We start from the raw sequence: 26,237 nt of genomic DNA, 5'->3' as shown, positions 1-26,237 counted from the left end.
GTTTCAATGAGTGTGTGTGCCGCATAGCTTTCAGTGTGTTATTTACATTCCTTCTGCACATGGGAATTCTTCAGCATTATAGGCTGAGTAAGGGCTCTGTTTGCGGTGCGCAAGTGTGAGGAAGGGAATGAGAGGTAACACATCGCAGCTGGACTTCCATGAAATCCGCCATTCAATCAAGATCTGTAAAATGCCAGCTGTCTTCCTGTTAGGGGTGGACAATATGACAAAAATATAGCACAGTACTTTAGAACATTTTCTCGATCTGTGACGTGCATCATGATATTTAGTTTTTCATAGGTTTAGTAAGTAGTGCTGCATTAAAAAATACTAGTGATGAACTGGGACTGAAATGTGTTATCCAGTTAAATAAAGTAAAAACCAGTATCCTCAACAGCAGAGAATGCCTGTTCATAGCAATAAATTCCATTGTTTTTAGTTAAACTTTGCATTTTGACATTAGGCCTGGACAGTAGGACAGTACATATCGTTATTGTGATAAATTATGTGACAATACAGTTTGCTTTTCTGAACATTGACCAACTGCCTGTTTCATTATAAGGAGAACAAAATTAGTCATGTTTAACTTGATTTAGTACAACACAGTATGCCAAATATTGAATGAAAATTATTGTGTCCACAGTTTTTGATGGTATGTTTTTAAATGTAGCACAACAGGTTCTTTTTGTCTGAAAAAATAAATACCATGACATTTCGGGTATCATGACAATTTCTTAACGTGTCGTGATATTATTTTTTTTATCTATATTGCCCACCTCTGTTTGACAGTGACATTTCTGTTTTTGTTGTCATTTGTGACAACTTTGGCTACAAATGATGTCATGCTAGCAGGAACTTTACTTTCTGCTTCTGTTGTTGATCTGTATTCTGCACTCATTTATCTGCATTTGATCAGACTGCGTGAATGCGTCTGCGCTGACTGGTGCAGGAGAGTGAAGGAAGCAAAAGCATTTTTAATCATGATTTTCCTTTTGTATTGCCATTACAAATGATTTTAATGTCTTTTTGACACTTTGTTTATGCCTTTTTAATATATGCTTATCAAAATTTTTATCAAAATACTATCAAAAAATGCAAGCACATATGAGAGCTCTGCACTAAATACTAAACTTATTATAATCTCTTTTTAGTGAAACCTACACTTGTTTGGCATCGTTTTGAGTATTAATAATAGCCATGATATGCTTAGGGAAGCATATTGTGACATAATTTATCACGATAGTGATAAATATTGTCATATTGTCCACCTCTGGTGTATTTGTGTGTGTGCACTTTCGAATAGTCCCTTACATCAGTGCTCTGGCTGTGCCATGTAGTGCCAAAGGTCTGTTGAGCCTTGAGGAACAGATGATTTGATGAAAGCGCTTTTGATTTCAGACAGATGTCACAAGTCAACGCTGTCTGACCTTAGGAAAGACAGAACTCTGCACATGCTGGCCATCAATTCACAATTCATACGTTTTCTAAGTAACTACCATGCAGTATAGGCTAGCAATTTGAAATGTTTCTTGAGGAAAACAGCATGTAAACAAGGAGAACATATGCACCCCATAAAAAGCTGCCAATAAACTGATTCACTTTGGTCGACCCATTTCGTCATGGTGTTTTGCAACGGAGTGTTTCGTTGTACTCCCCCCGGGATGCTGGTCACTATCGTGATACAGCAGTGCTCGAAAGTCATGCTTTTTTCCTGACTCTAGTCCAAAGCCCTGTATATTTAACAGTTAGCGTTAGCTTTAGCACTCTTCCAGAGACAGTGTATGTGTGCTGTTGCATTGCAACAGGAACAATCCCACTGTTTTCCAGACCCCAGAGTGGACGCCTAAATTGGTCAGTCCACCCTTCCCCTCCTCTCCCTCCACACCACCCCCTACTCAACGCACACACACACACACACGCACTCTTCCTTTCCTCTGTTTGCTCCCCTCCCCTCATCCCATGTTCTCCTCTCCTTATTTGGGCAGAGTGCTTGGGAGCGTGGGGCGACTGGGCTGGGGTGGGGAAGAGGGCAGAGAGGGAGGGTGCTGAGAGAGAAAGAGAGAGAGAGCTCAGGCCGTGCTTCCTTAATAAGGAGATGTCTGGAATTTAAGCCCAACTCTCCAATAGAGCGGCTTCTCTTCTACATGCGCCCCCCTCTCAATATCCTTCCCTCTCTCCCTCCCTGACACACATACACTACAGAGGTTATTGAGAAGAATATCTGGCCTTGGCTGAGTCACAGAAGTCACTACAGAGATTATTATCTCTGTGTACTGTATGCTAGGATTATGTAGTATCATCATGCCATTAATTTGTTCAAACTTTTCATTGAAGAGTACAGAGTGAGAAAACAATTAGGGCAATTTACAGCTCAGTTTTAACCAAACAAAAAAAAAGCAAAACACTGATATGCTTAGGAGTGGGAGATATGGCAAAAATATTATATCGCGATACTTTGACATTTTCACGATGCATGATATGCATCACAATATTTGGCTTTTTTTGGGATTTAGTAAGTTGGAACAGACAAAATAGAACCTGTAGTGCCACAGATAAAAAACACTAAGATTATAATAAGAAATCTACAACTACAGAAATTGTTATTCAGTGTTTTACAATCTGCACGGCACTAAATCTAATTAAACAGCCCTACTTATGCTCTCTTTGTAATGAAACATGTACTTAGTGTTATTTAAGTACTGACAGTGTCCATGATATGCTCAGAAAAGCATATTGTGAAAGTTTTTTCACAATAACAATATATTATCAGGTTGTCCACCCCTAGATATCCTGTTTTTTTTTGTTGTTTTTGTCGTTTTTGTTTTTTTTTTGTTTTTGTTTTTTTTTAACTTTTTATTGCTTTTCACAACAAGAATGGAGGGGGAGGTGAAGCAGGGCGGTAATAAACACCATGTTTAGGGTTACACACAAGTTGAGGTGGCAACATGACAAAAATATAGCATCAGATTTGTTATATAATGGTATAATAATTCTCACAACGTTTCGCTTTGTTAACTGAAATATTCCATACAAACTATGTTTTGCTTTGTGCTTTTTGTGGCTGTTAAACTTGCCTTTAGTTGATATCCTATAATCGCAGTATCCTATAATTAGAGTAATATTATTAATTGAAGTTCACTTTGAATAATTCTAAGATTAAGGTGTCATTTCTAGAGCAAAGCATTCATGTTGAAGTTATATAAAGTATTTAAGCCTGAGCTTCTTTTTGAATGAAGCACAGCAAAGGCTACATGAGCAGATGTTAACATATATCAATGTTAAAGGCACAGTAATATAAACAGCCTGTTTAATTCTAAGGGGATGAAGAGAGTTTGCAAAAGCGTCATGTAAAACTCATAAAAGTTGACCTTATAGGAAATCATAAAATACAAGAAGGAAATGGGCCCTTTAATTGCAGTGCCAGTGGTGATTCTCAAATGGTAATTCTTATTAGTCCAGGCCTAGGTTTAATCTGGGTCTGTGGGACTGGCCCCTGTACTGCACTAGTTATTAGGTGTGTAACAGTGCATTTTGACCTTGTTATCTCACTGTGCCATGCTGTGAATAATCTAACATTTATAGTCATTATTTTTCATTTGCTCAAAATATTGTGAATACGAAATCGTGAACCGAGTATCGTGAATGCATTGCTATACCTCTACAAGTGATCATATGTTTCATATACACATGAAATGTGTCACTGTGTGTTCCACAAGGTCAGCATATTAAGAATATTTCACCATGTTTTAGCACATTAACATAGTAAGACTGTAACTGTACATTGTTTAGGATATTTTACAGCTTGTCTTGTGTGTGTGTGTGTGTGTGTGTGTGTGTGTGTGTGTGCTTCCTCTTCTCAGTGTCTTTAAGGATCTGAGGCTGCTGTGTATGACTTTTTTTTCTGTGTGTGTATGTGTATGTATTTGCACACAAACACACACACACACACACACACCAAACTGCTGAAAGGTAGCTCTGCTTAAATTCTTCCAGAAGTCAGCCTGAAGGTTTAGCACCATCACTCTGCATGTGCAGGGCTTAGGTTTACCTCCTGTACTCCACCAAGCCAAATTTGGGCCATCCCTGGGGAATGCAAAGCCCATTTTTACCTCTCTTTAAACTCTGTGCAGCCTTGGTCATCCCATTGGTCATTAGGCCTAGCTCATTTTCTCATGGCTTTGATCACCAAACATAAACCTGACCACTCCCCTCTCACAATAATGATATGGTCAAAGACAGTCATCTTTTAATCCTTCACTTTCGTTTGACCTTTTTACTCTAGTACAGTCAAGTCTTGTGCACTTATATGTAACACACAGTGACTTCTGGTATCTGCTGTCAAATCAGACATCAAGTAAGCTTCTCACCAGTAGACATCACCGTGTCTTGGAATCGCCTCATTGTATCACTAATTAATCTCACTGTAATTTTAGACTGCATCATAGCCTGCATCTGCAATTAGACTGCTCCCATTCCAGGCGGACTCTCGGTTTCGGGGTTGTTTTGCTCGTTCTCTCTCTCGGCCTGCCAAGCAAAGCTTATTCTTTCAGCGTGGCCGTAACCAGAGCGTTTTGAGTATCCCCCCAGGAAGGTCACGTGCCGAGTCGGCCATATTTACCCAAGCAGCGTATTTTAGTCAGCATCAGCAGAAAGTGAAATAAAAGAATGAATTATGTGGGTATAATAGTCACTCCTGGGACCGAGTCCTCGGGAACAATACCACGCAAAGAGAGGCAGCCTGAAAAACACTTAAGATCTCTTAACCAGTTTCAGACGTTTCGACAGCCACATTGGACCGCTCTTTCCCGACCACAGGCATTCTTTCAGGCCTGGCCTGATTATTGAGGCCTTTTTAAATGGGGTTTTATATAATGTCAGAAATTCGTTTGTCATTTGGAGGACGTTAGTGCTGAGGAAGTCGTAAGAGCAGTCAGGATTTGGGTTGTTTATACGCGTCCGTTTATGAGTCAATTAGAAATGAACTGTAATGCCTGCAAATTTATAGGCATCTGCAGTGCTGTGAATTTGAATCAGTGCTGTTGTAAACGTATTAGGTTTGGATTTTGTGTGTAACTTTGACTTGCTTTATTTATCTTGTAGTTATAAGAAGATTTATGTATTCCAGCTAATAGGTTGTTTTCATTCCAGGCCTGATATACACAACTTCTACAGAGTCATCTGTATTTCCAGCCCATTATATCGCAATGTATACAGATCAGTGTTCAGCAGGGATTTTTCCTGCAAGTTTTCTTTTTTGTTGTTGCTGCATTGCTTGGTAGTCGATCAGAGGATTAAATACACCATCGAGCAGATCCACTCAAAGCTTTAGATATCCTCCCACTCCACTGTGGATTTGTTTTGAAAACGTGACTGCAGACACAGTGCTAGTGGGTTCAAACGCGACTAGCCGACTCCGGCATGAGTTTTGAAAACTTTTTGCAGACTTAGGAAAAACAAAAGATGGCTGCTGAAATGCTACAAATGCTTTTCTAAGGCAATGATGACAAGAAATGTTCGGAATGTGATGTAACTCTATACAACTAGACAGCAATACATATCAACAATAAGAGCAGGAAAAAAAAACACCTACTGCCAGTGCTGAGAGCAGTGCTTATAGACCTGTACATATAGACAACAGAGGCTTCCACTGGCTTTTTTGTAAGTTCTTAAAATATTTGAATGTTATTTGTTATGTATTCAATATTTTTTCTTCTGTTCATTTTTGCATTGCAATTTTGTATTATTGAAAAGCTACGTTTGTGCTGAATCAGATTATATAGATAACTTTGTATTTGTATGATATATCACCAAGTTACAGTGAAAAATATGAAGAGCTAAACTGCTGTAGGATTAATAGGTGGATATATGTAAAAGAGCTGGTCCTTGTGACATCACAGAAACGATGAATGCAAAACGAGCTGTTTTTGCAGCATAGTTTATATATTGACTATAAATTTCTGATTTATTTTTGCTGTGATATATTTAGGAGTCACTTGGCTGCATCATGAAATTTGAATATGTTTCAGAATGATTTTTAAATGTGCAGTGAAACCCTGGGGTACACAAGTGTGTCTGCGGAAACTATTTAAATTGTAGCAAAATGTCCTACAGCCATCCGTAGCCGGGAGTCCAAGAGAGCACAATTGGCCTCGCTCTCTCTGGGTGGGTAGGATGGCCCCTCCTTCTTCCCCCATCACTTAACGCGATGCTAGTCAGCACAGGCATCTGTTAGCTGGCGATCTGGCGGTTGGCGCTTTCTTCCGAGCGCGTTCAGCTGTCCAATGACGTCGCGTGAGCGGCAGTTCGAAAAGAAACGGTGGTTGGCTTCACAGGTCTCGGAGGAAGCCTGTGTTAGCCTTCGCCCTCCTAGCATTGATAGTATCGTGTGATTGGGGGAGTCCTAACTAGCGGGTGGAATTGGCGACGACTAAATTGGTGAGATAATTGGGTTAAAATCCCAAAAAAAAAAAATTGTAGTAGAATGTCGACTAATAATAATCATTAAATACATAGTTGATTCTGTTAAATTCATAGTTGATGTGTGAGTCCATGATGCATCAGTGCATCTTTGCTTTCCTAAATGATGACAGTTGTTTCATCTCTCTCTGCAGTACCTGTGTAGTGTGTGGGCTCGTGGCAGGGCCCGGTAAGAGCCGGCATCATTGCGTCGAACGAGTGGAGTGCGAATGGTAGCCCGCAGCAGGGGCTGGAGGATGGGAGCGATGAGCTGGACAAGACCATGGACGGAGATGCTGAGGGCGTGTGGAGCCCCGACATCGAGCAGAGCTTCCAGGAGGCCCTAGCGATATACCCACCCTGCGGCCGCCGCAAAATCATCCTTTCAGACGAGGGCAAGATGTATGGTAAGAGAGCTTAGTCTGTTTTAGACCTGTGTCAAATGAACAGTGCTAATGAGTAAGCATGGTGCTTTGCTAGTGAGCTTTGCTTCTTTGAAACCTTCCGTTATAAAAGCTGAAATGGTAATAACAAGAACAACGTTAATAACAATATATTTTTTATACAAAAGTGACTTATACAATGTGGACTTCCATTTGCAAACTATTCACCAAGAGATATTTTAGAAGGTTTCTACAGTATTGTTTAAATTATGTGAACAAGAAGTGAATTAAAAAAAAAAATTAACTGTAATTTAAAGGAAGGCAATATAACACTATTTTATTATTATAAATTATTATGATAAACTTTATTGTGAATAAACAATATGCATTACTGATCATATCCTGGATATTGTCTGTACTGAAAAAACACTGACCACCTGCATCCTGCATGTTACAGAGAGAGTATATTTAGGACTGTTTAATGGATTGTCAAATGTTGTCTACTATTACTAGTGCATTGTGACTGTGTCAGTATATTGCGATAAGTATCATGCATCATGAAAATGTTGTTAAATATCGTAACATGATTATTTTCGCTGTATCGCCCACCCCTACTATAACGATCTATTTACTTTATTTGTTTTTCTTTCCAAATTAGCTTGACTAATGCTTGAGATTGATCTACACTTTTAAAATATGATGAGTTCTGGAGTTTAATTCTAATGTTATACATCTTTTTCAGTCATGTTAAAATCATCTACAGGTCTCATCATCATTCTGGACACATCTAACATTTCATCATTTTTATTTACAGTGTCCTGCTATTTATTAATACCTGTGGATTTGAACAGGAAGCACATAGTAGAGTTTGTCTACTGGCAAATTCAGTTTTATATTGTTGATAACATTGCCTGCAAACTTTTGAATGTTATTGTAAGTTCATAGTTAGGGAACTGTTTTGTGACATTTTCCTCTCTGACAGAAACTCCATTTGGAATCTTTAGTTAAAACATCCTCTACAGAGAACAAACTTCTGCACATTTTAATACACAATTACTGTATTTACTGTATTTAAAATGTATACAATGTGTGTGTGTGTGTGTGTATATATGTATATATATATATATATATATATATATGAGACTTATCAATTGAATAGAAATTATGCATAAAATTTAGCTGAAAATGACATATTTTACAAGTTTATATTGAAAATAACTAATTTTTTACAATGAAAATCAACAGAACATGTCTTATGACCATTCACTGTCTTTATGCTCTGTGTCAGTCACTGAATTGATTTTTTTTCCTATAACTTTAACTCTTTACCTCATCATTATTCTATTTATCAATTTGACTTTGGTAAGTTTGAAGGTTATAGATATCCTGTGCCAGATTTCATATAAATATTGCTGCACGAAAGCATATGACACCGTGTTTATGGCTGGGACTTTCTCTGGTTATTTCTGAGCACTGAAAGCATTTGTATGGTTGAGATTAAGTGAGTGTGAGTAAGATTTTTTTATTTTTTATTTTCTTTCTGCAGAGAAAAAAATTATTTGTGGTTTTTGGGTGTTTTCAAGTAGAAAGAGCTGAAAAGAGAAAGAAGGGCTGTGACCTTTTTACATACGCTTGTTTATAACTCATAACTGAATCGAGGGAACAGGGAGCTCACGTGAGCTGTGGGTGACCATTAGATAGCACACACTGTCCCCCTGCTGAGACACACGCACAACAGAGGTTTTTCACTCATGCTGAATAGTTCACACCGTGTCACTTGCACCTGTTCTCACACAGAATCTTATCAGTCATGCTCAGAATAAATCAATGTGTTTCACAGTAGCTGAATAAACCTTTTTCTTGGCTTAATGAAGGTTAAAGGGACGGTTCTTATTAAAATTGTTTCTCTTCATTTGTAATCATACATAGCACATCACTGATAGATTTAGCTTAAATGTAATCCATGGGGGCAGTTATTTATGCTTGCATAAGAAAAAAAAACTCTCTTTTGAAAAACAGAACTTTGCACTACAATTATGTGTATCTTAATGTATACTATTATTCAAAAATATGGAATCAGTTGTTGTAATAATCTTTGTTTGATATGCAAAAATAGCTCTATATCTAAAGTATAATGTAGATTTAAATGTTATAAACTAAACATCCTAAGATGTTTTATTCAAAATGTCAGCAGAAAGCTATAAATTGATCAATAATATGCTGTAATTAACAGTTTACAAACCTTTTATGATAAATTATGTGTTTTGTTTCCTACTTTGAAATGTGAGGCCTTCTGGATATTAATTTTATGTTAATTACTGACAGTATAGCTTTCTAGGAATCTTCAACATTCTGGAGAGAGCTAGCACAGCTAACATTTATTTTCTTTTTATAGCTTCCTTATAAAGGTCTGAAACCTGTAATGAGCATTTGTACACTTGTCTGCAGTCAGATTTTTCAATGTAATTAAAAACAGATTCCAGACTTTTGAAACATCATTCCAAACTGTTAAGCAATATTGTTTGTTTATTAAGAACATGTTTTGAACAGTTTTCTGCTTCCCGATTGGACGTAGCCAAAATAACAGAATTGCAGAAATGCAAAATGAAGTCAATAAAACCAGGTAGATAGTTTTAGATTTTTCTTTTCTAGTATAACCTACATACAGTGGGGTCCAAAGGTCTGAGACCACTAGTGAAGATGCTCCTTTTTTTTCTCATTTATTACAAAGTTACAGGTGATGACTAACAACAATTTTAATAAAGTCTGCATTGAAAATTACAAAACTGTTCTTTTGATGAAGTGGAAACCTGGCAAATTTCGTATTTTCGTCTTTTAGATTTCATTGAAAGAAGAGGAAACCTTGCACAGATCATAGCCAGTAGTTGTATTTTTCATGGTACGGTACAGAACAGGCCTGTACTTGCCCTGAGCCGTGTGGGAAGTTCTAAAGGCCAGAGTCTTCAGACAGGTTTCTCCTGTAGGGCACAAACGCCACACACACCTATACCCTTTTTTTTCCTTTGTTTTTTTTCCTTATGCGGTTTGTTTTAGCATCTCAGATCAGTAGAAACTGAAATTTCTGGTTGGGTATAGATTTTATCTTTACTTTATCTTCACTTTTTCCTCCTTCAGTTCTCTCTCTCTCTCTCTCCGTTTCTCCTTCTCAGGGTTCAGAAAGTGGCAAAACCAGCTCTGTGTGTCTTGCTCAATCACAGCTCGTTCTTCCACAGAATCTCTGCTTCTCTTTCTGTTTCTCACTCTTCCTGCTTCTTTCTCCCTCCCCCTCCCTCACTCTTTCTCTCTCTGTTTCTCTCTCATCCATCCATCCTATAAAGACAGGCCGTCTTAGTCAGAGCTTTATGTTTGTACATTAGTGACTGCAGGTGTAGAGAAGTGCTCTCTGTGTTAATGTGTTATTCCTTGCTAACACTTACCCTCATGAGGAGGAGGAGTAATTACATATCTTGTCTGCTTTTCCTCAAAGGACGCCTCTGCTTTTATAACTTAATCATGAGAGTCGTCAGCAGATGGATGTGGTGAGAAGAGGAGGGTTTGTTGTGCAAACCCTGTTTGTATTTTATCAGATTGTCAAATTTACGGCATGAATTAAAGTAAAGAGTGCTTCAGCATCTGACTCGACTGGTGAAACTCTGTCAGGAAAACCACTTCCTGTATTGAAGTGGTAGTTGACTTTTTAGGCAGAGGCCAGTTGTACAAGCCAGTTCGTTTGTTCTCTTTCTATCTCTCTGTGGGAAGTTAATAAATGATAAATGAGATATATATATATATATATATATATATATATATATATATATATATATATATATATATATATATATATATATATATATAGTGTCTGTTTATGATTAATCCGTCTTGAGATTTGATCACCACGAATTGATTCACAGTGCCGAGATGCAATTATAAGGCGATTTTTTATTTCTATAGCCGACATCAAGATTTTTTCTTTGTTTTGTCGTTAACAATTGTTTTAGCTTGATTGAATTGCTATTGCTGACTTTCATTAGTGCTTTAATGAGGTTTTCAGTGTTACGTTAACACCAAGCTAATGCTGCTGTACCTTGACTTATCCTGGTTTTTATACTAGTTATAGCTGTTTTAGTGTTAATGTGAACATTTGAAGCTTCTTACAGATATTTAGATAAAATAGCTTTACTTTCATTTTTCAAGTTTTTAAGTTTTTACGGTAATCATTCAGTAAACTTTTAAACATTTAGCCTAACTCTGAACTTTACTTGTTTAGCCTGTTGGCAGTTTGTCATGGTTCTTCCATATTCTGTTTATCTTTTCCATATTCAAGAAAATTGTGTCTAATTTGTCTCTGCAAACATGTTTGCATTTGTGATATACTGTGATTTTTACTCATCCAAGTCAGGCTCTATCAAAGTATCCTACTTTATGTCTCCAGTTGCGCATGAGTTTATTTTACAGTAATGGAAATGCAGAGCTTATATAAAAATCTGATTTGATAACGTTCTGTGAATTGATTCAGAATCTTTCAAAAGAGAATTGCATTAAAGAATCGATTATTTTTCCCAAATCTATTCCGGATATTAATTTTATTGTAACTTCGTCATTCGGGACCCATCTAACATTTATCTAACACCTTCTGGGACACTCCACTGAGCCGCTAAATGTCCCTATGAAGTTGTAGAGTAGTAGCATCTTAATAGAATTATTTTGTTCATATACCTGCATCAAAACTGGTTTTATATTGTTGAAAACATTTGAATGGTGCAGTATACATTTTGTTTGTTACCTCAAAAGTGGATAAAACAACTTCAACATAGGCTACATTAGTGTATCTTGAAATATTGACACAGTGTAAGAGGCATCTGCTGTTTTCAAATGAGGAGAAAAAAAACTAACCGTGTTTTGGTATTACAGCAACATTTTCACATGACTTGCTTGCTTAACATGATTGAAACGTATAAATGTTTGCTATAAAGTTCTCAAAGTGCCTGTCCGAGCACATGCGCTCTCTTTGTTCCACTCTGTCTTATATCCCTCTGTCTCTCCATTTCTCTCATTCTCCATTTCGCTTTTCTTCAGCTATCTCGGCTTCTCCATAAGAGAAGCACAGACGAGACAAGCTGCAGTGCTGGTTTGAATTAGTGGCCCAGGCTGAGAGATGTGAAGCAGACCAGACGGCAGTGTAGTGCACTGATGGGAAAACGTGTGTTAAAAACCCAGCGCTGGTCCCCCTCTCCCTACTGTCCTCACAAAACCTCACACTAAACCCACTGCCCGGCGAAACTGCCCCTGCCGCACTGCAAACCAGACCATTTTACCATCCTCAGCCCCTCTTAAATCCTCCCATGCTTTACTCCTGCGTTTGTGTGTTTGGGTACTCTCAGAGTGGCTCTTGCCAGATTGTTTCGCGCTCGTGTAGTTTCACTGTGCAGTATTTCTTAAGCTGAAGCTAACTGCTCTTTTCTGAAAGGTAAAAGCTTTTTGTTTGGACATTGGATCTCGCATGTTCTTCGCAGCATGTCTTTTATGGAATAGCCTGTATGAGGGAGGTTTTGGGTGGCCCAGTGAGGATGCACTGATTTGACTTCAGCACATACCTAACAGAATATTGTGCTCTTCACTGGTTTTCATCTTCACTCAAGAGATATAGGATATAGAAATTCTGAGACAATGCCAATATCCAATATTTTTCATGTACATATCTGCCAGTTTAGAAATTGGGATTAGATACATCTAGATTAGCAATACAGAGAAATGCAACACTTATTGGTAAAGGGTTACAAACGTAGTATAATGAACAAAATATAGACATTTTAGCACAGTAGCCCAGTGTCACCTAGACGTTCTGCTCTCCATGTACATGAACCTAGATGTGTGATGAGTTTTTGTATGTAATCTTGATGATGCAATAACACTAAATCTGAAAAAATAAGAGTGCATGCAAACAACAAAAAAAGTTTTGACCAAAATCTTCTCAAAACCGTCATAACGTACTCATAACATTGTATTGGAGTAGTTTTCTGTGTAGAGCTTTTGGAGTCATTTAACTCTTCAGACGTCTGGTTCCTATCACCACCACTGTGAATAGTTTTGACTCAGTAAGTTCTAAGAACGGAGCATTTCACATCAAACCTCTCTGAATTACTTGGGTTTCATCCTAACCATTTAATTATACAGAAATAATGAAAAATGAGTGGAATTCCCCTTTAATGCTGAAATGATTAATTTCTGTACTATTTATGTGAAATAACAGCCAATGCTGCTCCTTTCTCTCAGTCAGGTGTACAATAAATACTCATCAGATCCTCAGATATCAGTTAAAAAAAAATCTGTCAAATCTAAACATCTGTCTGATGCTGATTTTGCAAAGCAGTTATCTGGCAAAGCTGATATCATTCTGATATCATACTTCGCTCATCTAGAATCAGCCTCATGCATTATTGCAGCAGAGGCAGTAGCTTTGTCAGGTCACCTTAAGTGACTAAGCAGTATTGTAATGATTCATGATCAAATCTTGAGGCAGATAACATGTCAAGGAATTACAATAAATAAGTGCATTATATTATTAATCATTTAATAACTTTTTGATCTTCCTGACAAATGTAAACCTGAAAAATTAAATAAAACATCAAAATAAAAACTTTCTGGTATCTATATTTATAGTATTTCAGTCTATGCTGTATATGATGAATAAACAGCTATTATTATTATTATGACACTTCCAGACTTCAACAGTAGTGTACATACTGTTTTGTTACAGATAAGATATAAGCAGAATTGTAGACTATATAACTGAAGACTTACTAAAACCAGGGCAGGTCTGAACAGTTTTCTTAATTAGAACTGATGTGCAGGAAAGCCTGATCCTTGATCAGCACCCTTGTGCAGTATACCGAGCTGCAGATCTGTGTAGGGGGGACGCCGTGCCATGTCTCCCTCTTAGGCCGAGGTTACATCAACCTGGCTCTCTCTGTTCCTCACTGTTAAATATAAACATATTTACAGCCTCCCTGATAGCTCAGAAGGACACACCGCTGGTAGCAGAAGAAGATGGCGCCTATTAATGGCATTGTGGATATCGCATTGTTAGGATTTTTTTAGGACTACTGGATTTGTTTGTATTTCGGGTCTCTCTAGTCTGTGTCATATCTATAATGTGGAGGGATTCCCTTATGGGCTGTCTGGAAATGACATGGCCATATGACATCCTTGAAATTGTATTTCTATTTTTAGGGTGACTCCTAAATTTTCTCAGTTGATGTGACTTCTATCCAATGGTAACTGAATTATCTTAGCTGTGTTTTGCAGTCTTCAGCTTTCTCATGTGGAAACCTAGATTGCAATGAATCATAGAAAATCTGGAGTAATAATGGAAAACTTTGGTTACATGGTTATGGAGCATCATCATCATAATAAGAAAAAAGAAGTAACTGCTAAAGGAGTTCCCAATTATATTAGTTAGACATGACCCTGGACTGAAGTATGTTTTTATATCCTTTGTATTCCGTTCTTGTATGTCAAGCATGAATACGGTATATAAAATTGAAAAAGTTTCCTATGAAATAAACACTGTGTTCCTTCTGCATGTTTAATTATACAGGGTGATTTCAAAAAGATTCATCTGATTTCAGAATGATTTATTTCACTTGTAAATCATTACAGAACAATGCAGTAAACTGTAAATGGTTTAAGTGAGCATGAAGTTTATTATGTAATTTTACAAGTGCTCAATATGAACCTCCTCCAGCTGTACGGACAACAGCAACACCATAGTCAAATTGATCCCATACTCGATTGAGCACGTCGGGTGTCGCTGTACTCACGGCTCTTTCAGTGCGATTTCTGAGATCATCCAGTGCTGTGGAACAACGAACGCTCTAAGCTGTTGGAGGTTCACTGCCGACGAAAATCACGTTGCACAGTTATGACGGATTCACTCTTATTGACGTGGAGAACGCAGAACGCTTTCTGCTCAGGGGTCGCATCTCCTCGCAGACTGAAGGGAGCCATCTTCTGGTGACAGTCAGAAACTCTATGACCCCCTCTTTCAATTGGCATGTGATTGGTTCCTAGGCGCTTCATGGTTGTAAAAATATGGTGCTTTGAAATCGAATTAATCTTTTTGACTCACCCTGTATTTGTCTAAAAAGGTCCCTCTTGGTTAAAAAGATCCTTCTCCTGCATTACTAGGACATATTAATTGTGCCATTACATCACATCCTAATATCTAAACAGTACCACTCCGATTATTTTATAAATAACTTTCTGTATCATCATTTACTGTCTGTGCATTTTACCCGTTAAAGGAACTGGTTCTGCCCATTCAGCTGTTAATCTCCATTCAGCAATCACCAAGGATGTCCTAATTTTTAATAGTAATAGTAGTAATAATAATAATAATAATAATGATGCAGTAAAATCACTTCATTTTAATTTGTGCACAGTGGTGTACACTCTGAAGTGATGTTTTTTGTGGACTACATCTGTGAAATCCACCATTTTATAGGTTTGTAAATACACCGTAAACATGATTTCACATTGAAAGCACATGCGCTTGCCTCATCTTTTCTCTGTTTTGAATGAGCTGTTTTGTCAAACGATTGTTTAAAAACAGAAGCAGCGTGGCATGACCAGTAAAGCGGCACTGGCGATATTTTCGTTTTTAACTGGTTATGACCCACGAGTGAAAATTGACGCAGGTGGGTATCTTGTACATGCTTCTGGCGACATGCTGCTCACTTTGTCAGAAAAAAATGACTTAAAACCTAATTGCCACATGCTCAGCTGTAACAAACCCGTGTTTAGAAGAAATGCAGTTTGTTCAAACATTGTCGAAACAGCACTGATAGTTTTCTTGCTCCACTTTAAAATAGTTCCACACTGCAAACATTTACATGGCTGAACTTCTGAAAATGCCTCACTGTTGTAGGTTATGGATTTAAAACAGACCATATCTGATCCATTAAAATATGACCTGAGCAAGCCCAATCTCGAGCCTCAGGACCAGATCAGGACATCCTCCACAGTGACCAGTCTGCTTATCTTGAGTGTATTTGTGCGCATGTTTGTGCCAGTGCACACAGCACAGGCCGTCTGTGGTCTATAAATCCACATGCTGTAACTTAACTTTTTGATTTATGACTCTACGCCAAGTTTCCAGTTGTGGGGGTCAAACTGACCCCAGCATGTTTTCCTGGGAACTTTTGTTCCAACCACAGGACTATAGTCTGTATTTGTCTGCCAGTAAATCTCAGATCCTTGATTTTTATGTTCTACTGGTTGCACAGTACAGATCGTATGTGAGAAATGTGCTTTTCGTCACTCAGATTTAATTACCCTCCTTGTGGACAGTGAATATTTGAGCTTGTTTCAGTCCTTTTGTATCCATGTGTATTAGTATCTAATCCATGTGCACCAAATCTCATATCTGCTCTCCCTAGAAAGAAAGAGCTACTGCCCATAATCTGTGGTCACCTTGTGAAAAACGAACCAAGATCTGCTGCTAAGGAATGTTCACATTTTGTGCCACTGACAGAGCTGTGGTTTATTACTACTGTTTAGATAACAGTTGATTTACCAACTTTGTTCTCCAGTAAATAACTTTCTTGCACTTATATATAAATATATATAAGTATTTATATAAATATAAATCTCCTGCATATTGTTTACTGGTCAACATGTGGCCTCTTTGGCCAGAGAGCAGTCAGGACCCCCTATGGCTGTCTTGCAGAGTGCCTGCTCTTTTCCATAGCTGTAAACACCTTCTCCACTTACAGCCAGTCATCTGAGGCCTTGCTGGCCGGGCCAAAGGCCCTGCCACTGAAGAAGTCCTCTCACGAGTGGGATGACCTCAGCGTTCTTAATACCAGCACTGACGTTAGGCCTGGGGAATGCTGACCGCTTCTGCCATGGTATTCCTGCCTGGGTCGGGCATGTGAAGGCCATTTTTCATTTAAAGTGCTCGTCAGTCCCTTTTTTAGGACTGTAGTCCATTTTGACATGCTTAGGACTGCTTGTAGGAAGAGCTTGGTAAGGGGAAAAAAAAAACATATTTACACAATTTTCTCCTTGTAGTCAATTAACCAATATAAGTCTGAAGTAAATGATGAATGAACAATTGTTTAATCAATGCTATCAGTTAAGAAAACACATTAATTTTATCTGATTTCCAATAGACAGCAGTTCCTATTTGAGTAGGTGGGTTTATCCGCCATGGTGGTGAACTGGGGATTTGAATTCTGTGCATGAGGAAACAGTAGACAATGGGCTAAATAGATAGGCCTACTAAAAAATGAAGCCAATGCTAAAAATAGGTCTTCGTTACCAGTTTCTGAAAGGACTGTAGGAATAAGACAGGCTGTTTCATGAGAAAACATGTTTTTACCAAGAGAAAGTGTGATCTATGAGGAAATGAGTGTGCAAAATTAGAGAGAAGTGTGTGGTGAATGACAACAGCTTTCAAATCCAAAAGTCAGGTTGCTACTATTATACTTTAGCTTTGTGACACAGTTATGATAACAGAATGTTATACACCATCAAAAATCACTTTGTTTAAGGTTGTCTGTTTAAAGTTTTTTAAAAATCTGAGGCAAATGTGTGATGATTAGACATGTAGTTTGCACAGTGCTAATTGGTGCGGTATGTGTTTCCATTACTTCTGACCTACATCAGCGTTGTAGATCCAAAGTGAAAGTAAAGAAGCAAATTTTGGACACCAAACATGTCTTGGCTGGTTTGTGTCCATTTCGGATAAAAGGAAAATTATGTGCATTTTTTTTTTTAAACCATATTCCATGAATGAGTGAGGAACAGTTTTAGTTTGCTTCAGCAAATCCACTGGATTCTCATTCCAAATCTGAAGCTCAGTTGAAGAGGAAATTATTCTAGCCGATTAGGCCGTTCTTTCCCCTCTCCTCTGCTTTGTGGCTGCTCTGCTTCATGAAGTGACTCATGGTGCAGTTGGCGGTCAGAAATGCAACCATTCTGGTTCTCCACCTGACTTTAGTAGTGATGCAGAGGAAGTGGCAGATAAATCATTCGATGGACCCTCTCTGCTGTGGCAGTCCTGAGAGGGTGATGAGACTTTTTGCTGGAGGCGTTGTTTCTGTGACTCTTCACCAGTAAGGAACAGGTTGAGTGGGTACTGAACGTCATGTGAAGGGTGAAGGCAGCGCTTTCAGTTGCAGATCATCCAGTGTGGTGCTGGGAAAGCTGTGGTTTATTGTCAGCTTAGATGAAGTTATGTTATTGTTTGGGGGCAGGTTGATGTAAACCTGCAGTGAGATTAGAAAAAGAGAGAGGGTGAGAGATCTCAGAGGTGGAAATTTCCATGGGGCATGCTGCTAAAAAGTGAGTTAGGCGTGTTCTGGCACAGAAAAGGTTAAGAGTCCGCCCCCGGCCTTCTCCAAACGGAGCAGAGAGAGCGTTAAGCAATCAGCGAGAGATGGCAAACGATTTTAAAGAGACACAGAGACTCAGTGATTTAGATGAGCTGTTTGCATACACTGACTGTTACAAGTTTGGGGACACTGTGCTTTCTTTTTGAATTTTTCATTTTCTCACTGTTAATGTGAAGGTTTTTTTTTTTAACATAAACCAGCTATTTGTTAATACTTCAGGTATATTTTGCAAAACTCACTTGAAGAAAAAAAAACATATTTGCGAATGAAAATATCTTATGGTCTATATATCTGACATTTCTCATTACAAGATTGTTGTAAGAATATTCCAAGATTATTCAGCTTATTTTCTAGACACTTGTACTTGTTTTACTTTAGTGATGGTGTCTTACTTCATACATCTTTTCATTTTCTCAAAATGAGAAATATTAGATACAGTGGGGTCCAAGAGTCTGAGACCACGAGTGAAAATGCTTTTTTTGCATTCTTTTCTAACCAAATACATTTTTTAAAATCGCAACTTACATAATCAACTGACAATTTGTTTGAAAAGTATTTTTTTTTTCCTCCTTTTTTGAGATGCATTTAAGAATTTTGCAAATTTGGTATTTGGTCCAAATTTTGGTTTTAATGACAGGCTGCACTCAAGCCGTTTTCAGATGTTTTTGTACAAAGGCCTCAACATGGTCAGAGTCACAAATTTGCTTAAATTTGCCTAGAAATAGTGCAGAATATTGAATATTTTTTGTTTTGTCATAACTTGTTTGAGTTGTCTCAAACTTTTGGACTCCACTGTATGTTGACTAAATTTAAGACTCTTTTGGCCCAAAAGTGGTTTAAACACCTGAAAGGTTTGAGTGCTGAGATCACAACCAGGGGATAAAATATGTGGCCTTGGCTTTATTCCCAAACTAGTACACTGCAAAAAAAAATTGTCAAGTAAAAGCTTCTTAATATAGTTACTGTATTTAATATTTCTCATTATAAGATTTTTGTAAGTATAAGATTATTCAACTTATTTCTAGACATTTATTTACAATTTTATATTATGAAAGTGTCTTGTTTTGTGAAGTAATGCAAAGAATTTAGCTTATTTCAAATAATGCTTGCAACATGTACAGTTATCTGCCCATGGAATGAGACACTTTCATTTAGTAAAATTACTTGAAACAAGTAAAAAGGTATCCTGTAATGTTCTTGCAATAATCTCATAATGAGAAATGATGCATATATTGACTAGATTTCAGTTTTCAGTTTTTATCATTATTTGTAGTGTACATTTACAAATATAAACCAAGGGGGTTATTGTTTTCCTCCTGATAAACGTGGTTAGTCTTTTAATATGTTAGGTTATTGCATACCAACCAAAAAAGCTAAATGTTCCCAAACTTTTAATGAGCAGTTGTGGGTTCGTGTTGTCCGTCACCTGACCAAGCCTTTCCTCTCCCTTTGCTCCAATTTCTTAGCGAATAAATAGTGAGGTTAGTACGATACCATCTCTGTCTCGCTTTATCTCAGTCTTGCGCCACTTCCCACACCTGCAATTGTCTTTTACTCAGGCCTGTGGTAAGAGTTCATGATAGGTGCTGAACCCAGTGACTGTGTTTGTTTACAGAACTCGTGAGTTTGAGAGAGATTGAGAGCAACAGTTGAGCAGCAGGAGAGAGAGAATTTGGGGGAAGGGGGACAGTATATCATTGAATGCTCTTGCAGGACCGTCCACGGCAGGTGCGAGCGTCCGTTGGTGAGCGTGGCGGGGTGGGGCGGGGTGCGGAGGGAGAACTCCAGCTGCCAGTTGTTGGCAGAAACAGAGAAGTTCTTTCTCTCTTCTACAGACCCCTCTCTCTTATTCTCTCCCCCCACACCCTGTCTTTCTCTTCTCTCTCCCTCTTGCTCTCTTTCCTTCTGTCTCTTTCTCTCTTTTCTATGCATGCTGTAAGCCTGGCCTCATCCAATCAGGTTGTGTGGGGCAGATGTGACAGGCGCTGAGGAATGTGAAGAATGCGGAGGCAGGGAGAGAGAAAGAGAGAGAGCGAGAGAGAGAGAGAGGGTGAGAGAGGCAGGCAGAGGCCTGCGCGGGTGTGTCTGTGGGGAAAGGGAGGAGGGGGCAGTGTATGGCTGGGAAGGGTGAACACATTGCATTTCTCTCTCTCTCTCTCTCTCTATCTCTCTCTCTCTCTCTCTCTCTCTCTCTCTCTCTCTCTCTCTATCTCTATCTCTCTCTCTCTCTCTCTCCGTCCAAGTCTCTCTCTTGCTGTCTCGCTCGCTCTCTTTTGCTGTCTCCCTCGTCCTCTCTCTCTTGTTTCCTTCTGTGTCCCCCCCGTCCCTCCTCTGCACAGAACTGTGCTGCTCGACTTTTATGGTCACTGATGGAGCAGGGAAAGGGAAGTGAAGGCTTTGAAAATAGACACTGTTGTGTTCATCTGTATTAGCAAGTTACAACATTAAAGGGAAATTTTACTCACCTTTTAACATTTTCTGTATCATTAAATGTTTAAGATGGAAACAAAGTAACAGAGTGGTTTTGTGTGAAATGCTCCATTCTAGAGGAACTTACCATGTAAGAATTCTTCACAGTGGTGGTGATAGGATACCAGACATCTGAAGAGTTTAATGCCTCTTAAAGCTCCCTCACAGTAAGATATTACATGACATGATTACAAATACATAACCTTATGTCTGAGACATTTGTTTGATGGTAGTTAAAAGGCGAAATTTCATATTTAGACCGATTATCCATTATCGACGTTATGTATAAAAAGAATATGTGTAGATTCACTCTTTGCTTTGGATTGTAAATAAAATGGCTATATTTGCATGACTGTTTATATCTCAACAAAAATATCTTAGAGAATAATCTGTAAAAATACCCTTTTAATGTAAAGTTCCCCATTAATTCTTGACCATTTTTATTTGCTCATTAATCGTGAAATGTTCAGACATTGTCAAAAGCAACACTTTCAAATGTTATAAAAAATATGAGAAGTAAAGAAAATGGGTTTTTGATATGACAGCAATATGTTGTAGAGCTTAAATTGATTTGTTTACAGTGAATGCTCAATATTAGACACTAAACCTTTTGGAAAGTACATTGGATGCAGACAATTCTTATTTGCTTGATTCAGTGCTGTAATTTATGATGAGTAATTTCTGGACATCTATTTGCATCTAAGTGCGTTTTCTGGCGGAGACTTTTCCTGACTCTTGGAGGGTGGCCAGGGTGATTAGGGAAGGGGGCCGGTCCAGGTGTGAGGCCACCTGCGGATGTACGGTTTCTGATTTCCCCCGAGTGAACAGTCTGTAATCCCTGAGTGCACAGAAATAGCCCCTCTTAGTGACATGATAGAGCACGCGAGGAAAGAGGGGGCTGCTTGGCCATCTCCAGTTTTGTAACAACAACCAGCAATTGAAGAAATGTGGAGAGTAGAGCCGTCAGTATTGATTATATTAACAATTGAGTAATTTTCTGAACATCGCTGCTGTCGGAACAAAACCTCATATCTCCATTTTTGTTGTTTTTCAGTTTCTGACATAATCTGAAAATGCATTTTGCCTTTCACATTGTGTGAGCAAGTTAGAAGAACAAATGTTTGGTTCCAAATTTTTCCGCCAGCCATTGCATTGATTTGTTCAATTCCGTTAACAGCACCTCCTTTAATTTAATTAAGCATTAATTGGCCAAACCAGGTATTGAATGATAGCAAGACATAATATAGGGCTTCTCCAAGGAGAAGGTTTGGAAATGGTTAAGCAAACACATTAACATACATTAAATCACTTACTTGTACAACTATTATTTGTATTTATTTATTGTAATGTTAGTGCTTTTCAGAGCAAATAAACCAGATTAATAGCTTTTTATGCATAATGTTGCCAGGCATCCGAGACATTTGCACAGCACTGTATACGTAAACCCTATATAAATAAAGTATGCAGAAGTTTAAATGTAAGTGTCTGTTTGCCTGTAAAAACACTAAATAACATTTTAATAAATACAAATAAATACAGCAAACATTACAAGTCTTTTATATTAGTATGTTGGTTAGAAGAATGCAGTTAGAAGACCGCAGGTTTGGTTCCTGACTTTTTGCTGCATTCAGTAAAATATCAAGTGTGTGAATTTGGTAAATTCCATCACTAGCACACCTCATTTAATTTAATAAAGGATTGATTAGATAGAGTAGGTATTGGATAAAAACTGTTAATAGTGGACTTTCTCAAAGAGAAATCTGAAATAGATAAACTAACGTACTGACAGACTTAATCATATTTAAGTATTGTTTACTTGTTTATTTGTATGAATTCTGATCTTAGCGTATTTTGGCCAGTAAATACAGTTGCATTTTCTCTGTTTCTTACTGTAAGAGAAAGCAGTAGCAGAATTAAAAATGTGCATTATCATAATGTGAATTGCCAACTAGTCATTTCTAAAACATCAAGAAAGGACATTTTAATTTATACTTTTTTTTTTTATCAAGTAATTGTGACAGTCCTAGTAGAGAGCTTACTGTAGATGTTCCCCCATGCACGCACATGTGCACATCTGTCCCATCAACTGTTTAATTGTAAAATCTAACCGACAGCTCAGTGGCCCATATAGGCAGAATATCCTGTTTCCGATTATCCACTGCAAATCTTACTGTATGTGGCCACAAAGGGGACAGAACCTCATTATATCACTCTGGCTTCACAATGACAAGAACACAACTGCACATGTTTTTCCTAGACCTCCATCTCAGTTCAGAAAAAAACAAAAAAAGACTCTTCACATGGTCTGCTAGACAAAGGTGAGGGTAGTAAAGCCCAAAATAGAAGCACAGAAGCAGCCTGTGTCATGTAGGTAGATGAGATACATGTTATGTAGGCTGATGTTTTTTTCGTTTAGGACTGATCTCTCTGCTGTGGCACCATAGCAACCAGCAGCCTATGGAAAGTCCCATTTTAAATACGGCTCTTGCCCAACATTAGAAAGTGGAGCTATCACTTAAACGTTGACAGCTTGCCTTTATTAATTTTCTATTTGTGGTAAGTCATCTCACTGCGGTTGCAAGGGTTTGTGTGTGTTTCTGTGTTTGCGAGTGCACTGCCGCTTTCTTTGAGTGCCACCTTGTGGTAATGAAAAGGGAAAAAAGAAGGTCTTTAAAAAAAAAAAAAACATGCTTCCTTTTCTCTCTCCGCAGGGCGCAATGAGCTCATTGCCAGATACATCAAGCTGAGGACGGGAAAAACTCGCACAAGGAAACAGGTATTTAACGGCCCCTCTGTCTGACCCACTCACATCTTAGTTCATAGTAATACATGATAGCAGGGCCTGACTGATACAACCTGATACCAGAGCTAAACACTTCAGTAACATTATTGGCCTGTACAGTGAAGTATTTATATACTTAATTAAAAACAGACTCAGTACTTTCAGTTAATGAGTGATTTACTGACTAATATGATAGTCAGTTTTCAGTTGTCAAATTTTATAAAAGGATGAACAGCAGAAACTCCCAAAGATTTAAATACATTTGACATTGTGGTTTGGATGCACTGATCATTAATTCTTTTTCTAATTCTGATTTCTGTACCTCCAACGTATTTATTTTTTTAATCGCACACTATGTAGGATAAATGTACACATGACACACTTTTCACATTTCATGTACATTATTTTTGCCGATGTAATCACAATATAATGTAATGGGCCAAACTAAAAAAAATTGTAGCCTGTTTAAATAACATGAATCAAATAAAGTGGCTATTTAGCATAACAAGTCATGCATAATCATACTTCAACATTTTGGAACAGGTGTAGCAGCAGCATTCAAATACAGCACAAATAAACTTTGATCGTGCATCCCTGCTGTTCTTTATAGTATGAAACAAGTCATTTTATCAGTGGTATTTTTGTATAAACTTAAAAAAACAGGTATGTCGGTTGGGCCTTTTACAATATCAACATCATATCAGCTAGACTAAAAACTGTCCTGCCACTAACATTCAGTTTTATTCATTTCAACAGAAAATGCATGACATTTTTTTAAAGGGTCCATATAAGGAAAAAAATCGTCAGTTCCAGAGTTTGGTGTTGTCTGCAGACATTCTCCCCAGTCCATACAGTCCATGTATGGACACTAATTTATTGTTTTTGTGATGTCACAAAAACCAACATGTTCACATGTATCTGCATATTCAGCCTACAGCAGTTTAGCCCCACCCATTCACACTGAAGCTATAAGGAGTGTTTCAGCCCAGACTGCTTTCTGAATGAGACACAACACAGGGCAGCCATTTAGAACAGAGCTCATTTACATGCATCAGCCTTAAAGCCACAATAACACAAACAGTCTGTTTAGTTCAACGGGATAAAGACGAGTTGGAAAGTATTTATGTAAAAATGAATTGAACTGTTTTTGGTACGTAAAACCATCTTAAGACATCTTAAGTGGACCTCAGGGGAAAATTAAACACAGCAATAATGTAGAATATGGGCCCTTTAAAGAAACTCCATTTAATGTGTAATGGACAATAACATTGTCTTCTCACTTCATAACCATGGTTCTGGCAGATGCACAGTAGACTATCTTTGTGTGTGTGTTTTTGTGGTGGGAAGGTGTGTCTGCATGTGTGTTTTAAAACCTTCTCACACTCCTTCAGGTGTCTAGTCACATACAGGTGTTAGCACGGAAGAAAGTCCGCGAGTTCCAAGCGAGTATAAAGGTAGGTGTCTCCTGCTGGCCCCCCCGGCTAGCATGCGAATGGGCGTCTCTTTCCTCCTTGGTTAAGGCTTCTCTTTTCTCTCTCTCTTTTTCTTTCTTTCCCTCCACTCCCCTCTTTTCTCTTTGCCCCCTCTTCCTCTTCTGCAGGTTTCTAGCCATTTGCAGGTTCTTGCCCGGAGAAAATCTCGCGAAATACAGTCAAAGCTGAAGGTATGCGCTTTCCTGCAGGTGGGGGCGGGGCTTTGCAGCGTTTGGCTTTGCGCTAACCAATCAGAGATTACTTTACTGCATGGAACCGCGAGTTCCACCGTTCCATTGGCTGACCGAAACCCTGAAAAAGAGCTGAATGAAAGATAAGACCTCCTTAAACAAAAGGCTGCTTGTGTTAGACGGAGGCGCTCAGAAGCTACTGTGATGTTTTGCTGTAGAGTATGGTTGGATAGTTTCAGTGTAGTTCAGTGTCTTGCTTTGTAGCAGAGAAGGCTGAAAGTGCATGATGGCGCCATGCTCTCTGCCTGTAGGCTTTCCTGAGGCTCCCTGTCTCTTCAATCTTTTCCCCTCCTTTCATCCAGACCCCCCCTGCTTTGTCAGTCCCACCTCTTCAGTTAATTCTGTTCAGAACACTCTCGGAACAAACCACACAGGTGGATTTGAAACAAAAGCTTTGTTTTTTTTTCTTTACACTGACATTATGCATAATAGAAAGTTAGGGAAAACGTCAATCTCTGGAAGCTTTAAAAAAGCTTTAAAAAAGTACACTGTATGTTCAGAAATATGTGGATACCATCACACCAATGTGAGCTTGTTGGACATCCCATTCCAAAACCAGAGGCATTAATAAGGAGTTGCCCCTCCTTTAACACCCTCCACTCTTCTCGGAAGGCTTTCCACAAGTTTTTGAGTGTGTCTGTGGGGAATTTGTGCCCATTCAGCCAAAAGAGCATTTGTGAGGTCAGGCACTGTTGTAGCCATGTTCAGGGCTGTGCAGGCCACTGGAGTTCCTCCACACCAAAGTCATTAAACCATGTTTTTATGGACCTCACTTTGAGCACAATCAGGCTGGAACAGGAATAGGGGGCTTCCCCAAACTGTTGCCACAAAGTTGGAAGCATGTCATTGTCTAAAATGTGTTTGTGTGCTGAAGCACTAACATTACCCTTCACTGGAACTGAGGGCCCTGGCACAAACACTGAAACACAGCCCCAGCCCATTTTCCCTCCTCCAAAGAACTTTACTGTTGGCACTGTGCATTTCAGTAGGTAATGTTCTCTTGGCATCTGTCAAAGCCAGAGTCGTCC

At 38.4% G+C, this 26,237-nt stretch overlaps 1 protein-coding gene across 5 annotated transcripts in view; it reads left to right on the top strand.

Moving 5' to 3' along the window:
• Positions 1-26,237, top strand: part of tead3b (TEA domain family member 3 b) — a 52,162-nt gene that overhangs the window by 14,565 nt on the left and 11,360 nt on the right. For 2 of the 5 annotated variants that reach the window (XM_036571272.1, XM_036571274.1), the window contains 4 exons: positions 6,612-6,863; positions 23,416-23,480; positions 24,878-24,940; positions 25,087-25,149. In XM_036571272.1, coding sequence (XP_036427165.1) covers positions 6,740-6,863; positions 23,416-23,480; positions 24,878-24,940; positions 25,087-25,149 — 315 coding nt within the window. In that variant the 5' untranslated portion in view covers positions 6,612-6,739. The remainder of the gene's footprint in view (positions 1-6,611; positions 6,864-23,415; positions 23,481-24,877; positions 24,941-25,086; positions 25,150-26,237) is intronic. The other 3 variants (XM_036571277.1, XM_036571275.1, XM_036571276.1) reach the window with 2 other exon arrangements.

Source organism: Colossoma macropomum, unplaced genomic scaffold, assembly GCF_904425465.1.
Source record: "Colossoma macropomum unplaced genomic scaffold, Colossoma_macropomum, whole genome shotgun sequence".
Lineage (NCBI taxonomy): Eukaryota > Metazoa > Chordata > Actinopteri > Characiformes > Serrasalmidae > Colossoma > Colossoma macropomum.
This window is presented reverse-complemented; position numbering and strand designations above follow the sequence as displayed.